This window comes from Gadus macrocephalus, chromosome 15 (genome assembly GCF_031168955.1).
Source record: "Gadus macrocephalus chromosome 15, ASM3116895v1".
NCBI lineage: Eukaryota > Metazoa > Chordata > Actinopteri > Gadiformes > Gadidae > Gadus > Gadus macrocephalus.
In genome coordinates this window covers 8,000,071-8,017,570 of record NC_082396.1, presented here as the reverse complement: position 1 = coordinate 8,017,570, position 17,500 = coordinate 8,000,071, and the positions used below count along the sequence as shown (strand labels likewise).

At 43.0% G+C, this 17,500-nt stretch overlaps 2 protein-coding genes across 4 annotated transcripts in view; both read left to right on the top strand.

Moving 5' to 3' along the window:
• Positions 1 to 8,748, top strand: part of slc25a16 (solute carrier family 25 member 16) — a 9,789-nt gene extending 1,041 nt beyond the window's left edge. For all 3 annotated transcript variants that reach the window (XM_060072858.1, XM_060072859.1, XM_060072860.1), the window contains exons 3-10: positions 1,294 to 1,386; positions 1,473 to 1,606; positions 1,759 to 1,822; positions 2,644 to 2,765; positions 2,885 to 2,951; positions 3,569 to 3,731; positions 4,034 to 4,102; positions 5,657 to 8,748. In XM_060072858.1, the coding sequence (XP_059928841.1) occupies positions 1,294 to 1,386; positions 1,473 to 1,606; positions 1,759 to 1,822; positions 2,644 to 2,765; positions 2,885 to 2,951; positions 3,569 to 3,731; positions 4,034 to 4,102; positions 5,657 to 5,813 (869 nt within the window). In that variant the 3' untranslated portion in view covers positions 5,814 to 8,748. The remainder of the gene's footprint in view (positions 1 to 1,293; positions 1,387 to 1,472; positions 1,607 to 1,758; positions 1,823 to 2,643; positions 2,766 to 2,884; positions 2,952 to 3,568; positions 3,732 to 4,033; positions 4,103 to 5,656) is intronic.
• A 1,295-nt stretch (positions 8,749 to 10,043) lies between these two features.
• Positions 10,044 to 17,178, top strand: alox5a (arachidonate 5-lipoxygenase a). Its single transcript, XM_060072857.1, has 10 exons — positions 10,044 to 10,397; positions 11,358 to 11,556; positions 12,866 to 12,947; positions 13,044 to 13,166; positions 13,868 to 13,974; positions 14,156 to 14,328; positions 15,008 to 15,154; positions 15,576 to 15,779; positions 16,088 to 16,174; positions 16,901 to 17,178. The coding sequence occupies exons 1-10, from the start codon at positions 10,248 to 10,250 to the stop codon at positions 17,090 to 17,092; spliced, it is 1,464 nt and encodes a 487-aa protein (XP_059928840.1). The 5' UTR covers positions 10,044 to 10,247; the 3' UTR covers positions 17,093 to 17,178.
• The last annotated feature ends 322 nt before the right edge of the window (positions 17,179 to 17,500 follow it).

The following is a 17,500-nucleotide window of genomic DNA, read 5'->3' as shown; positions in this document are numbered from 1 at the left end:
CAATTCGTCAATTACTTAACTGAAGGGTTGGACAGCTGCTGAGCAGAATCATTGGCACAAATGCAACTGTTCTTTGTTTGATGCAGGCGCGTCGTTAGACCTGGGCATTCGAGGCTATAGCCCCGGATCTTTTGGGAATATCCCCGGATCGCTGTGCCGTCAAAAATAAAATAAAAATAATAATAAAAATCCTTACAAAAACAATAGGGATCCAACCTGTTGGCTTGGACTCCTCATGACGATAAGCCCCGTAGGGTATACTTCTTTGTGGTTATATTACCAGCAGCCACAGATGCAACATTGTAGCCGGTGAAAACCGCAACATTCGCGAGATGCGTACAATTTGCAACATTTGTTGCAAAATGTTGCAAATTCAACGCATCTCGCGAATAGCGCATCTCGTCGATATTGCTGTTTCGTTCTGCTAGCCTATTAGTGAGATCAGAGATTGTTGAGAAGGACAGTAATAAAATATCTTTGGTAAGATGGATATAAGAAGAGAGACCTGCAGTGAATTCAACCCGGTCCACTTGACATCAGGTAGGTGCATGCGGGCTTTTATTTGTTTCAATCACTGAACTTTCAAACAAAACTCTTGCTCAGCAAAGATGGGAAATACAATCAAATGTATTATTTAAACCAGTATGAATATTAGTAACCGTAGTTGCAGGCAATCAAATAACACCTGCACACACACACACACACACACACACACACAAACACACACACACACACACACACACACACACACACACACACACACACACACACACACACACACACACACACACACACAGGCGGAGTGGTAATCGGGTGCGTCGGGAAAATTCGGTAGGCGCATGACAGTGTTTATCTGGCTACCGGCTTTTCTAATTTCTCATTTTGGCTGCTGGTGTATGTGGTGCACTTTCCTATCCTTAACGTAAACCTTAACCTACTCAGTAGGCCTGCTCCGACGTGAGTCAGACATGACGATTGGTCTTTCCTTTCCTTCTCAAACTACGCTACAATTGCATATTTCATCACTCAGATTTTCACATTTTCTCGACGCTCCTGGATGCCACATTTCCATACAATTGACCTATACAAGAATATATTATTTTTAGTATGTGACAGTCTGTCAATCCTTCTTCTGGCCTGGTGTGGATTAGTTCCATAATACCCATTCACTGAGAACACTGTACGCCGGTCTTAATAGTGCAACCCTGTGTGCTGAACAGCCGTAATGGGTACAAGCCTGAACAAGATTGTGCTGCTAATAATACCATGCATTTTTTTCCCTTGTCTCACCAGGTGTAGCAGGATGTTGTGCCAAATGTACAATCGCCCCTCTGGACAGAGTAAAGATTCTTCTTCAGGCCCAGAATCCCCACTACAAACACTTAGGTAACCTGCTTTAACTTCTGTCAGCTCACACAGCAGGAGGCTACTTTCTTCTCTCATTCATGCAACGATGCGCTTTTTAATTTAAGGTGTGATCGAAACGGTCCTCGCTGTCCCGAAGAAAGAGGGCTTCCTTGGTTTCTACCGGGGCAACGGTGCCATGATGGTCAGGATATTCCCCTATGGAGCCATCCAGTTCATGGCTTTTGACAATTACAAGAAGGTACTCCTGTCATCCTGATGAATGAGGATCAACAGCAGAAAACAGTTATACTCCTATAATTGGCCTTGTGTTGTACTTGTACTTTGCAAGAGGTGTGTCGTCTATGTGAAACTTTGTTCTTATCCATGAGGACCTTCCGTTGTATTTTGCAGCTACTGAGTAAACGTCTTGGGATCTCCGGCCACATCCACCGCCTAGTGGCAGGGTCGATGGCAGGTTAGTGAGCAGACTCATCAGTGCTGTCCTTGTTCTCTTCATTGCCCGCTTGTTGGACAGCAAGGCTTTCACCCATACACAAAGTATGAAGACAGTTGTACATATATTTGTATATATATATATATTTTTTGCTTTATTTAACCAGGGAGGAATCTCATTCAGAAAAATATGTTTTACAAGTGAGCCCTGGCCAATGTAGCAGCACACACACATCTATAAATATTTATGTATGAAGACAGTTGTACATATATAAACATTTATGAGGCTTTCCCCTCCCAAGTAACAATCACTGAATTGCCTTAAATGGCCATGTGGGTCTGGGTGATCAAACCACAGCAACTGTCTCTGCTGGCTTCACCGAACCAAGAGTTACAAATGCAAAGTTTCAAAATGGCTTCCTTGTCTGATTCTGCTGTAGGGCAGATAGCGTGGACATGCCTGTCAAAAATAAAACAAACAACAGCAATACAGCACTTTCATCACAGAATGGAGTTTGTGGACTACAAAAAAGTGAAATGCTGATAATATACAAAATGTACTATCACAAATACCAAAGTGAAAATTGTTTTCACTCATGGCAGGCATGCGCACACTCAATTCTCTTCTGCAGAATCGGTGCAAGAAAGTAATTCTGACAAATATATATTGGTAACAAATGTTTTAGTGAAGCCAGGAGATATGGTTTGATCACCATGAGTAATGTCAAGATTTTATTCTTCAAATAACGTGAGGGGATCATAATGCAGGGACACCATTAACACTTTTGTTGTCTGATGTCCAGATGCCATAGAAAAACAATGCTCCCCCCCTGGTGTTGACAGGGATAACTGCAGTGATATTCACATACCCCCTGGACGTCGTCCGTGCCAGGCTGGCCTTCCAGGTCAAGGGAGACCAGCGCTATACCGGCATTGTCAACGCCTTCCAGACCATCTACCATAAGGTAACCATGCCATTTAAACCTTTGCGGCAGGACCAGCCGTGGAAGACCCATATCTCCACTTGGGTGTGTCTATCGCAAAGCTTTGGTCGAACCTCACCGTCTGCCTTGGGTTTCCCTAGGAAGGGGGTGTACCTGGGTTCTACAGAGGACTCGTCCCTACTATTATTGGCATGGCTCCTTATGCAGGTGAGAGTCTTTATGTGGTTCATGGATTCTGTGTTTATAGGTTTTAGATTCAGATTCAGATTACTTTATGAGTCCCCGAGGGGCAATTCGGCATGGTCCATGTCGTTATTGAGATATGGCCGACTTTGTCAGGAAAAAATAAATATTAATAATAATACTAAAGATTACAATAGGGTTCCTATGGATTTCGTAGGACCCCGAATAGTAATAACAGTAATAACAATGATAATTTTGGCTAGAACTCGCCACAATGCAATGAATCAATGTGTAATCAGGATCAAAAGTCTAAAAGATGGGACAAAGATGAGGTAAAAGATACTGAATTAAAGGCAATAGAGTAGAGATGGGTTTTAAAGTTTGATTTTAAAACAGCTACAGAGGGGGACAATTGACTATGCAGTGGCAAGCTGTTCTATTGTTTAGGGGCAACAGCAGCAAATGCCTTCTCTCCTCTACATTGGTGTTTAGTTTGGCGAACATCCACTGAGAGCAAGTCAGAGGATCTGAGGCTTCTTATAGGAGTGTTTTTGAATAGTAAGTCAGATACTATAGGTACATGGATCATTAATGGATCCTCTACCCCCCCCCCCCCCCTCTCACACACTCCCTTTCTCTAGGTTTCTCGTTCTTCACCTTCGGCACCTTGAAGAGCCTTGGCCTGAAACACTTCCCTGAGAGCCTGGGCCGACCGTCCTCAGACAACCCAGAGGTGCTGGTCCTGAAACCCCACGTCAACCTGCTGTGTGGAGGCGTGGCCGGCGCCATCGCTCAGACCATATCGTAAGTGGTGCCGCGCGTCCGGTGCAGGGGGAAAACTCGGGAACGGATCATGGAATGCCGAATGACTTCTGTTTTAGGTTTGAGGTCTGGAGACGTGAATTGGCGAGTTGATGGACTAGTACCTCGGCAGATACTTTTATGAAACTAATTGCGGGGAGTTCAGAATCGGGTCACAAAGGAGCCAAAAGCGGTAAGGCGCTTGCTAGAGGCTGCCTTAAAATAGGGGAGGGAAGCAAGCATCCCTCAGCTCGGAGCGGATTTCCGATGTTATTTGAGCCTCTGTTCTCCTGCGTCGTGTCCAGATATCCCTTGGACGTGGCGAGGAGGAGAATGCAGCTGGGGACCGTGCTTCCGGACTCTGAGAAGTGTTGGTAAGTGGCACAGCTTTATCCTCTCCACTTTCAATATTGCTTGGGAGATTGCTGGTGCAGTGGGAAAGTGACCGTGAACAATTGTGTTTTAACTTAAGATTAGGAGTTCAGTCACAGATGGTAGTAGTGGTCTTGATTTATGATATTGAAGGGCATTCAAAGTAATTTTAGTTTTAAGCATCTGTAACCAACTGTATTTTTAAAGGTAATATAACAATGCAGTGGTGCATCAATCCCAGGTTATAAGGAGACTGGCTTGTATTCTTAATAGAACTCTGATAAAAGGAATAACACACAGACACAGTGAGGCACGTTTGACCTTTTATCTAACGATCTAACCATATCTAACCATCAGAATCAATCAGATTATTTACACAATAATAATAATAATAATAATAACAACACTGAACCTAAAACACTGAACTCAATACACTGAACCCAAAAGAGGTCCCCAAGAAAAATAACAAACTAAATAAAATGGGTACCCAGCAAGTCTTTGAGTGCACTTGATTCAATGAAAGGGGGCGTTCTGTTCCTACCACTACCGCTACGGCCGAACGCTCTTGAGCAGGGGCCAGTTGATGACAGGCTGTCCTCTTGTTCAAAGTAACGTCAAATCTTCCTCCATATCTTCTATTTCTTCCGTAATAACCTTTTCTTCGTTTCTCTTCGTCTTTATGTTCACTCTTCAAGTCTATGTTCGCTCTTCAAGTCTATGTTCGCTCTTCAAGTCTATGTTCACTCTATTAGGGAGCGTCAACAAAAACACGGTCTCCAGGCAACCGTTTCAGTTAGCGGCCGTCAGGAATATAACCTTTTCTTCGTTTCTCTTCTAGTCTATATGTTCACTCTTCAAGTCTATGTTCGCTCTTCAAGTCTATGTTCGCTCTTCAAGTCTATGTTCGTTCTTCAAGTCTATATTCACTCTTCAAGTCTATGTTCGCTCTTCTTACGCGTCAAGCAGAGAACCACTTTTTGGGAGCGTCAACAAAAAACGGTCTCCAGGCAACCGTTTCAGTTAGCGGCCGTCAGGAATACATTGTAGCACGTGAACACTGGTCGCTACAATATACTGGGAATATATATATACTATAGATATACACCATACACACTACATTATATATATTATTATAATATATACATTCATATAAAATGACATATACATATATTAGCAGAGAGAGTGAAATAGCATGGGTTACACATCTTTGCATGATTCTGCCAGAAATTCCACCCTTTCATGTGATAAATGTATTTTTGTGTTTCAAAATGAAAAGCCCTATATTTGAAAGTCTCCTTAAATTACATTTTCTGTACAAATGTGAGAACTGGCACATTAAACATTGAACAACCGGATATACTTCCAATGCAGTCTACTGTGCCCAATCATTGAACTTATTTTCATCGATCGATGACACAAGTTGTTTGAAAGTCTGTTGGAGATCCCCTTTGATAGTTTTTGCCATTTCTTATTAAAGGTGAAAGAGAGTTTAATATTTTATTTCCAAACATATTTTCTCTTCTCTTCTCGCCCCGCCTCCCCTCTCTCCCAAACAGCTCACTGAGCAAGACCCTGAAGTACGTCTACAACACCTACGGTGTGAAGAAGGGACTGTACCGAGGCCTGTCTCTCAACTACATACGGTGTGTGCCTTCCCAGGCGGTCGCCTTCACCACCTACGAGTTCATGAAGCAGGTCCTTCACCTCAACTAGTGGTCCCACCCTGGGACAAAGAAGCCTCACGGACATTCTTTCATTTTTTCTCTCCATGGCATTATGCAGAATCAAATTCTATAAGCTTTGGACCCTCTTGGATCAAGGCCCATTCACAGGTTTATTTGGGAGTGTCAGTCCTGCACTCTGGTTGAGCTCATTACGCTGCGTTCAGTCACGGTAGACAGCAGGGCCATCCAGGGTTTGAACATTGTAACTTTTTGTTGGAAGGACTTTACAGCGGAACGTTTAGTAGCTCCCTCACACAAGAAGAAAACACCGCCGATCTGGACAGTGGAAGCTAGCAATATGGGATTTCATAGCCACATGTTTTACAAGAATATTTGTTTCAAGTAATAGACACAAAATAATTATTTAATATATTTGAGTTCACCATAGCAACATAGCGCCTTGCTTGTTTCGTTTTGGTTCCAGGATATGTCGTCCGTCTGCCTGATTCCACGTGAACACAGCATTGATAGTACAAGTGGGCTGCACACAAGGTACGGTTATGGACACGGTGTTGTGTACCAGAGGAACCCCAGTGATGTGTTCTTGGTGAGCCTTTGGCCTCAAGTGTAAGCCGCTTCCCATTCATCGGACTTCACATTGGCCCGCAGCAAATGGTTTTGCTCTGCTGCTGCCCCCTTTCTTAATTTATTGAAATTATTCAAAGTAAATAATTTTCAGCCTAATGTTCAGAACGGTGGCTTGGTTTCAGCCAGATCTGTGTGATGGACGGATGGGTTGCTATGGATACGGCAGGGATAAACCGTTGCGAATGGCCTAGCGCCATGCCGACGGATGATGTGGGTTTGTGCTCTATGAGTCGCACAGTCCAGACCAAGCCAAGGTCTTCCACAACCGGCCATAATGTGTTGTAGGAACACTTATACAATAACACCTGATTTAGCATTTAGGTTTGTACTAACTTGATGATGACTAGTTTGAAAGATTGCAGGATGTCCATTCCTCATTTAAGGAGGTGTTTTTGTGTTTGTGTGTGTGTGTGTGTGTGTGTGTGTGTGTGTGTGTGTGTGTGTGTGTGTGTGTGTGTGTGTGTGTGTGTGTGTGTGTGTGTGTGTGTGTGTGTGTGTGTGTGTGTGTGTGTGTCATCTTGATGAAACGCTGGCAGAGATTTAGGGTCCAATAGCTTTCAGACATATTATTGTGGCTTCTGAAAGTTTAATCAATTTAGTTTCAGGGTCTTTATCTCCATCTCACGTATAACACTTTTATTTGCAATAAGAGTTTCATAATACAGGGAATCTTTGGACAAACTTTCATGAGCGAGGGCTGAATAGACAGTGAACTATAAATTTGAACTTAACAAAGATGTTCGTTCTATTGCTGACAAAGATTAAATAAGTTCTGTATGGATGTTTTTATATTTTGTGTATGTATGTAATTATTTTTTTTCTGCAATGATCAGGGGTGTTATTGTTTGTGATTTGATGATGAAGATGATGATGCAGTTTGTGGTGGGACTATGTTGATATGCTGTCATAGCGGTTGAATTACATTATTTTAGTCAAAAGGATTGGAGAGAAATGATAGATTTGCACTTCAACACAACGTCTCCAGCCTTGTTCTTTTTATTTATTGACTTGGCAAACTGTAGCCACTGAGTGGCAGTGTTTAATATAGATGGCGTTTACTATCAAGAGATTATTGAACAAATGTTTCAGTTGTGTCAGTTAACAAAAAACAAGGAGCATGGACTGATAGTGGTACATAGGCCTCTTATTTACCCTTGATAACGAACGTCAGAACAGTGGCGGCGGGTAAGGTGAGGTCGTCTGTAATAGGCACATATGGCAGTGAATGTACTTTATGTTGTCCAAATGTATGTACACATTTTCAGTGTAGAGTTTGTAAACGTCATCAGCTGATTGCAAGCAGCGAGTTTTAGATCAATGAATGATCTTAATCAGACTTAGTCCTTAAGTCTAACTTGACATACTACAGCATAGAATTATGTCATGATCAGTCTGTCCGTTATCCATTTCTGAAAATTGGTTTATCAATTTATTTTCCGGTTGGCATACTAAGAAAACTGTCATACTGTCAAGTGCATTCTGTTATTTTAGTTGATTTCAGTTTTTTCTTGTTTGAATTGTATGTAGGCCTATTAAAATGGATGGTTGAAATTTCTTTGCATGTAAAATGCAATTCAAAAGAAGAATTTTGTTTTTCAATGATGTTTTGATTTAAGGCAATGCCATCACACCAGCAGTGTGAGGTTGTTAGAAATAATGGTATAATATAACATTTGAAGGCTCAGGACTAAGGTTTTTTTAGCTATAGCACAGTGTTTATTGTTTTTTTTTTTAGGGTTAGCAACTAGTTTTCAGTGTAGCTCCTAAAATTGTTATGGTGCTTTTAAGGTTTAAAAAGATCCAATTAGGTATTTTAGCAAATCAATGGTTGGAGCATGTTTACAAGAGTCCTCTGCTTAAAACCGACTAACCTTTCTGATCAACCAATTGATTTAATAAGGGGCTGTTGTATGATATGGAATTTTTTCATAGTCTTAATGGAATCACATTGGCCATAGATGACTGTATAAGAGTCATTTGCGATCGGATACATTACAAATAGACCTGTGTCTTGTGCCAGCTTACGCCTCTACAGCAAGTTAATGTTTACCTTCATCTTTCATTCTGGTGGTGCAATAATTTCAGTCAACCAACTTACATGGAAGATTTTCAACATATTTCAAATAGCAATGTTGTGTGATAGTTAATTTTGTTCTTTTTTTTTAATCCTACCAATGCGACTTTGTTTTGCTTTGACTGCTCATTGTAAACACTTATTTTGGGAGAAATTAATCAGGTTTAAAATAGCCTAAATGTAAATGTCCATCATGGTTGGATGTAGTTCTTAAAAGCAGCAGTGTTGGAACAATCACCAATCAATAAAATGCCTTCCAATACGTTATGAGTTGTATTCTATTTGTTAGGCATATACTTGTTGACCGACTGCTTCAAATGAATATTGCATTGGTCATAACAATTCTTACAGCTGATTTGTGACTCCACGGACGATGTAGGATCAGATTGCTGACGATCTCATCTTGTCAAAGTGCCCATCCACCACTCCATAGTTGGAACAGCAAAACTCTAGCCTCACTAAAGAAAACTTTACTTTTATACTTTACCAACAAACGCCAAATAGCTGGTGTCATGGCAACAATGAATCACTGACGTACTGAGTGAAGTTGGATGTGCAGGGTATGTCATAAAGTAGAGCGGAGATAATCAACCATGGCTAAACGTACACGGATGGTGGCTTGCCCTGCTGGCCTGTACAGAACCAGAGACCGATAGCTGGCAGTTGGATATCTCTTAAATATTTAATGACCAGCCGAAGGTGATTCATACATATCCAGCTAACGACCCCACTCAGCCAGGCCTGCAATACAGAGAGACTGCAACCAAAGAACTAACTATGACCAATGAATGATAATCCTGTCAGAAGGGATTGATTGGATTCAGAGACACTTTACAAACCTTTTCTCAAAGTTTTATAAATCATGTTTATAGATAATATTGTGGTAATGGTAATTGGATCATATTTATTCAACTCAACACTGGAGTTTACTCCTTAGTTATTTTGATTGACACTAACATTCATATCTCCCAGTAAAACGCCATTCCTGGCCAGTGCAAGGTGTGCCTTTCTCAAATACACCTGAAACACATTGATTGCCGCTCGTGTTTGCGCTAGAAACATAGCTACAATATGATAGATTTGTCAATCATTGACTTAACAAAATGCCAGCATTGGGTTACCCTCACCTTGCAACACACAGTACACGCAACCATTAGTGGCTACCAAGAGAAAGGCTTTCTGCCAGTTCAAATACACATGTTTGTTAGTTCCTCTATGAAGAAGCGAGACTAATTTGAATCACTATCTCTTATTTGCCTCTTGCGTTACTTCTTCATTTGACTTGTAAATATGATGTGTGAAATATTTCACAGATGTGGCTCAGACATCAATAGAAACAGTAATATCTATTTCACCATGGCCTGAAAGGAATTCATTGGAGTATATTCATTTTTTTTTATCAACGAAGTGTAATTGGAGCAAGGAGTCTATTCTATTCTATTTGAATGCTTGGCACACCGACCTAGTTAATTTTCAAAGAGAAAGTTTTTTTACGAAAATACAGACTGCAGGGTAGATTACATCTCAGGCTAGAGATATACACAGACCCACCCACACATAAATAAAGGTGATGAGGAAGGGGGAGGGGGAGCTTGAGCAAGACTTTTCAGGAACAGATGCAAGAGAAGTGCAGAAGTGTATATTTCCTGCGCTAGAGTTTGGGCCCGGCTAGAGCTATACCTTGCTTTAGGCTCCCTTTTTCCCTTTTTTGGATCTTCAGATTTCCCCCCTTCCAGCTTCGTGTCGACACCCTCGGAGGTAATGCCTACCTACACGGTGACCGTGGCCACCGGCAACCAGTGGTTTGCGGGCACTGATGACTACATCTACATAACACTGATGGGCACGGGGCAGTGCAGCGAGAGGACCCTCCTGGACAAACCGATGTACAACGACTTTGAGAGAGGAGCGGTGAGTTTATGTTGGACCAGTGGAATGCTGCAGTCTTGTCCATGCGTGTTGGGTGTTCATGTGCATTATACTCATTGTTATGATTTTGACGTGGTGGGGCGAACAAATGCAAACAGCCCTGTTGGTATTTGTTTGAGAAAAAGGGGAATAAAAACAAATGAGGAACAAGAAATGTAGCTTTGACGGAAGATGAACAACAGCAATAACAACGGGAATAGGGTTGTGCATGTTGCGTCTTGAAGTCATATTGGCACATAAACTATGTGCCAACTACTATGTATCCCCACATCACGACTCACTTCAATGGGTGCCCGGTCATTCAGCTGTTCAGCACCCAGGCTCTGGAACTCCCTCCCCCCACACATAAAACAGTCAGACACCATTACAACCTTCAAGTCACAAATCAAAAATCACCTGTTCAAACTCGCACACAACGTCTAACTGATCACTGTTTTGATTGTTTTTTTTTTTTTTTGTTTTGTCTTGTTTTTGTTTTATTTATTTCTTATTGCTTATGTTTATTTATTTATTTATTTATTTATTTATCTGTTTCCACAATGTCTTGTTTTTTAAAAAAAAAATGATGACTATATGCTCTGTAAGGTGACCTTGGGTGTTTTGAAAGGCGCCTCTAAATTAAATGTATTATTATTAAATGTATTATAAATCAACCATATTCAACACTAATTTTAACATGATTTTCTTCTCTAATGTGCTAATTTCAGATTTGTCAAAGTGGAAAAAAAGTTCCAATCAGTTTAGTTTACATTTTAATCAGATACACATAATGTTAAATATCAAAGCATTGAACCTTTAGACCTACTCCTTGAAAATTCATACTTTGCTCTGAATATACCAGAATGTATTTAATAACTAACATAATCACCACCAACTGACCAAATTCCTCTTTTTAGAAGAGGGAAATATTGGGGCTTACTGGTGAATGATTGACTGCTTCAGGTTGACTCCTATGATGTGACCGTGGGTGAGGATCTGGGCGAGATCGTGCTGGTGAAGATTGAAAAGAACAAGTACTGGGTGCAGGACGACTGGTACTGCAGGTACATCACAGTCAAGACCCCAGGGGGCGAATATCTGGAGTTCCCCTGCTTCCACTGGCTGGTGGACGAAAAGGAAGTGGTGCTCAGAGATGGACGAGGTACATAGACACCTGTGGACCTGTGATAGGCCGGTCCACCTGTGGACCTGTGATAGGCCGGTCCACCTGTGGACCTGTGATAGGCCGGTCCACCTGTGGACCTGTGATAGATAGGCCGGTCCACCAGGTCAAAAGTGACCGCTATTTACATTAAAATTACGTTTTTAGCAATCTCTCTAACCCTGCGTTCACACCAAAAGATGCATTTGCTGCCTGAACGCGTTGTCGCCGAAGTTTTGCGGCGCAGCAAATCAAGTTTTGCGGCGCAGCAAAGGTTTTGCGGCGCGGGAAGTTTCGCGGCACGGCAAGTTTTGCCCGCGGTGCTTCTGAATGAATTCACAACCATGGCCAACATTACGAGCATTGCATGTCTTTACCTGTTGTGGAAGAGGGAGAGACGTCGGAATGCCCCTTGTTTATGGGTTCATGAGACCATTCGGAGCCTGGAAGGCTGGTGCTGCCTGCTACCCAACTGGGTTTTGTTTGGGGTTGTTATTCTAGCCCTTTAGCATACTCATAGTTTAGTTTAACTGTAAACACAACTACACTACAAAATGCTGAATTGTGGGTTTTTTCGAGTTACTAAATAAATGTACGGTAGTGAACTCTAGGTCATTCCAAGGGAGTAACACTGATTGGCTGTTACGGCATGTCACTCAGTGGCAACGCCTCAGTGGCAACGCTGTTGAACGCTGATTGGCTGTCATCACGCGTTTGCTGCCGAAAAGTTGAAATATTTCAACTCGAGCAGCATTTGACGCGCCGCAAAATACGTGAACGCGCCCGCCTGAATCTGATTTGTGCTGCGCTGCAAATCAAATTTTGCCGCGCCGCAAATCAAATTTTGCTGCCGGTTTTCTCGGCAGCAAGTGCTGCGGCAGCAAAGCAGCAACGCATCTCTACATTCACTTTGAATGGGATCGTGCTGCGCGGCAACTTTTTGCATCTTTTGGTGTGAACGCAGGGTAATGCTTAGAACAATCAAATCAAAGAATTTGATCTAAATTGTGAAGTACTAGACAAGATGACAAGATAAGTCAGTTTCGGTTAATTTCTTCCTTTATAAGTTGTAATACAGTATTTTACATTTCTAAATTCTACAAAAACAGTAGGCCTACAGCTCAAAAAAGTAAAGTGTGTTCTAAAAACCTAGAGCTTAAGAACAGAAGACAGCTTTAATTTGGTCATATCTTGGATGAATAAATATATGGTCACCTTTTACCACATCATTTCAGGTGTATACCCAAAGGAATGATGAGGAGTATTTCAGTTCAATGCAGCGTTTCCTAAACCTGTGTCTTGCTTTCAGCACGTTTGTGTCAGAACGAAAAGACGATGATTGCCAAGCAGCACCGACAGCAGGAACTGGACATGCGGCGTAGGACGTACAAGTAAGATCGAGTTGGCTTTACTTGAACTTTGAGCGATTTTGCCTAACTGACTGTTAGGCTGGGTAGGTTGATTTCGATCCTTAATGTTCTTTTCAGATGGCAAGAGTGGCAACCAGGCTTTCCAATGAGCATAGATGCAGCCAAACACAAGGATTTGCCCAGGGACATCCAATTTGACAGCGAGAAGGGAGTGGACTTTGTACTGAACTACAGTAAAGCGTAGGTGCTCGCTTTACATCTCTACCTACATCCATTGGAGCTGGCACAACCATTTCAAACAAAATCATTATTTCCAACTTTCCTCTTTTCATGATAATAAAATTGTCAACTTTATTTTCCTTAACAGTGTTAGCCAGGTAGAGGAAGAATGCATTTTTGTTTTGCTATCATATTTGCATTTGTACATTTTTGATGCAAAACGTGTCCGACTATATATCGGAAATGCTTTCAACAAGCTGCAGCATATGCTGCCTGAATAATCAAGCTAGAGTTCTATCATATTTCATGCTGTTGGATGCAATCTGATCTGACGTTCAGGATTCTAGCAACTGTGAAAATTAAGCTGGTGAAGTTGTTCCAAAGCCTGTTGCCCAAACAATATCAACCACTGTGTCCCCCATCACATGGGAATACTGTGTACGCATGGAAGTTAGGAATCCCTATTTTTCCCTAACGGCCATGAAGAATGTCCTTCTGTGGTAGTTAGTAGTCATTTCCTTTTGGCTATGATTCGTCAGCTTTGTATTTAAGGGACCTTGCCCCATCAACAAGTTTGCATCCAAAATCGACTGTCAAATATCTCCAACTTATAAAAAAGCCATCTCCATTTCAGGCGACCCCAAGCGGGGAAAGATCAGATCAGTGATGATGAGGAGTGACATTGTTTGACGGGGCTAACACTCTGTGCCCCTTCTCTCCAGCATTGAGAACCTGTGTGTGAACCAGTTCATGCACATGTTCCAGTCCTCCTGGAGCGACTTCGCCGACTTTGAGAGGATCTTTGTGAGGATCAAGAACACCATCTCAGGTTGGTTTCCTGCATGAATGAACAACTGCTGCTTTTCTCATTCTTCCTCACTTTCCTTGTGTCAACACAAGGGCTTGTCGTAGCATGTATTGTGTTAAGGGCTACATAAATCAAAGTCGAAGTGAAACTACTAGCCAATCCTCTACTTACATTGTAAATAACACTGGGTTTGATTCTTCAGAGTACGTCATGGAGCATTGGAAGGAGGACTTCATGTTTGGCTACCAGTTCCTGAACGGGTGCAACCCAGTGGTGCTCCAAAAGTGCACCAAGCTCCCAGACAAGTTCCCTGTCACCCATGAGATGGTGGCTTTCTGCCTGGAGAGAGACCTTACCCTGGAAGAAGAAATAGAGGTAATCACAGGTCATCTCTGCACTGGAGCGTTACCATACTAGCTCACAATTCTCCTCCACACCTCCCAGCCTTTGTTTTTAAGAAGGGTGCAGGCTGTTAAGTTTCGGGGTGCATGCAATGCGAACAGGCCTAGAAGAGTGAAAGATACTAAGTGACCAACCGACGGAGTCCCTATATTTGAAAGTGGTGAAAGAGAGGGTCGTTGGGTCGTTGGTGATATAAGATTTACAATGTTTCCGTGTTTCATTTCTCATAATATCGTAGCGCATCGGAAATAAAACATATCCCTAGCCTAAAGGGAGTTGTTATAACTGGTCTCCTCAACATTTCTAACCACAACAAGCCGTTTTGAAAATCAGCCTTCTCTGACATCACTAGTGGGCGTGTCCACCTAGATGTATGCTGGATAGATCAGTCAGTCTACCAGCCTACCCAGTGGACTGCAGCAAACGTTGCTCATCTATCCAGAACACACCTAGGTGGACACGCCCACTTGTGATGTCAGAAAAGGCAGATTATCCAAACGGCTTCTAACGGCTAATCACACTCCCACCTGGTGGTATAATATGTACCTTTAAACCACCTTAAGACGAGGACAGCTGTCTGCCTTACATCCACCAAGGTGTGGTCATGGTGGAGGAGCGACCCTCTGATGTGAGCGTGGGTTCTACTCTGCAGGCGGGGAACATCTACATCGCAGACTACGAGGTGCTGGAGGGCATCACCCCCAACAGCACGGACCCCTGTACCATGCAGTACCTGGCCGCGCCCATCTGTCTGCTCTACAGGACGGTGGGGAGCAAGATCCTCCCCCTGGCCATACAGGTACCGTGTGGCCGGGCCAGAGATGAACAACAACACCACATATATGAGCCGGGTTTATTGATAAAGCACATGCTTTTATCCAAAGCCACCCTACAGTAAATGTTACTTTGTTTGAGAGGGTAAGTCATGCTCAGGGGTGACTGTTGCCATTGGGGATCGAACCCAGTAGCTCTTGACACCCATTCAATTTGACTCCTTGACCAAGAAGAAAGGTTCTGGGTTCAAACCCCAATATCTGTCGTCTTCCTGCACTGGCCTCCCAGAGCAAGATTCCCTTATCCCTACATGCTTATGGGAATATGCATCCAGATAAACTCACAATAGGTTGTATAAAAGTGTCAGCTGAATGGCTAAATCAGCAAAATAGTAACATCATCTTCTATATTATTCCTCTTTCCTTCCTTCCTCTTTGCCCTCCCAGTTGAGTCAGGTGCCTGGCGAGAAAGCCCCCATCTTCCTGCCCAGCGACAGTCAGGACGACTGGCTGATCGCAAAGATATGGGTGCGCTCGGCCGACTTCCACGTGCATCAGACCATCACCCATCTCCTGAGGACCCACCTGATATCCGAGATGTTCGGAGTGGCCATGTTCCGACACCTTCCCGCCGTCCACCCCGTCTACAAGGTGATGCCCCCGTCGTTTTCTTCCGTCGCTCTCACGCATCGACGGATCGACGATCGAGATCAGATGTTATTTTGAGCTTTGTTCCATTCCGTTCAGAGGAGGAACGTCGGGAGTCACAGCAGAAGTACAGGACAGTGGTAGCTAAGCTGCAGAAATAAAATAGAACTGCACAACGTCAACGTAAAACAACAGTGTGTCTGAGGTGGTCAACGTGGTCCCATGTGCTTGAGGGACGTGGACGGACAGGTCGTCTCAGGTGGCTGGGCGGTCCACTCATGTTCTGTACGGTTGTTCCTCATCACTCACAGCTGCTTGTGCCACACATCCGCTACACCATCGCCATCAACACCAAGGCCCGGGAACAGCTCATCTGCAAGTTCGGCATCTTCGACAAGGTAAGGGAAAACCATGACGCCTGACAGACGAGATGTGGATGGTTCTTTATTTTCATGTGGTCAAAGGTGGGAATACCGAAAATTACTACTCAAGGAGAATGAAAATCCTGTTCTGTACTCTCAAGCAGAGGTAAAAGAATGTAGAGCATTTCATTGATGGTGCAACAGGTTTTCGGATTGAATTTCCTCTTGGCACATTGTTCTAGTAATGTCGAAAATCTTGTCAGAGTCCACCTTGACACTGCATAGCCACCCTCCCCCTTCTGGCCAATTGGTTAGCCTATGGTTGTACTTGCACTTGGTTCTATGAACATCCTTTCTGTACCGACAGCGATATATTGATGCACTTCTTATGACAAATGTACTTATTGTAAGTCGCTTTGGATAAAAGCGTCTGCTAAATGCCCAAAATGTAAATGTCTTAACACACATGCAGTCGCGGTGTTGCAAGACTCTTTTGATGAAAAGCATTAAACATTAAAAAACGACATCAGGGGCGCCCCGGTGGTTGACTGGGTAGAGCGCGTACCAGTCTCAGTCCTTACTGCAGCGACCCGGGTTCGATTTCTGCCCGTGGTCCTTTGCTGCATGTCCTCCCTTCTCTCTCTCACGTATCATCCTGTCTAACTCTTCATGAGTAAAAAGCATACCGACGCAAAAACAAATGGTCATCAACATTTGAGATGATGCGCTTCCACAGCTCTGTTGTGCTCTCCTTTCCTCCAGGCCAATGGCACAGGTGGAGGTGGACACGTCCAGCTGATTCAGAAAGCCATGAAGACCCTCACCTTCAAGTCTCTGTGCTTCCCCGACTCCATCAAGGCCCGCAATATGGAGAGCGTGGAAGAGCTGCCCACTTACTTCTTCAGGGATGACGGCAACAAAGTATGGGATGCCACCAAGAGGTCTGTTAACTAACAGTTCCGATTTCTCAATGAGAATTTGGTATTCGTTGAATGGTTTAATCAGAAGTGTCTGCAACACCCACGGGGTGCTAAGATTAAACCTGGTGGTGTTAATGCTATGCGCTAACAAATGATTGATGCAGATTCACCATCTAATAATCATCCAATGAATATAGATGTTTACGTGTGAATGTACTTTAGGTATGCTGAGAGAGAGAGAGAGAGAGAGAGAGAGAGAGAGAGAGAGAGAGAGAGAGGTGTTGTTGCTAACATCGATGAGGAAGATCATTGTTTTTGTGTGTGTGTGTACCTTCGATTTTCTAGGAGCAACTTTTGCGTGTAGATGGACAGGGAAATGTGTACAGTACATGTTTGTGTGTGTGTGTGTGTGTGTGTGTGATAATAGGAGAGAGATAGAGAA

Bases quoted from the DNA above. Each gene is read 5' to 3' on its own strand.
- alox5a (XM_060072857.1), top strand. From the start codon at position 10,248: ATGCCTACCTACACGGTGACCGTGGCCACCGGCAACCAGTGGTTTGCG. The intron at 11,557-12,865 runs GTACATAGACAC...TCTTGCTTTCAG, and splicing joins GGTGCTCAGAGATGGACGAG to CACGTTTGTGTCAGAACGAA. The intron at 12,948-13,043 runs GTAAGATCGAGT...TGTTCTTTTCAG, and splicing joins ATGCGGCGTAGGACGTACAA to ATGGCAAGAGTGGCAACCAG.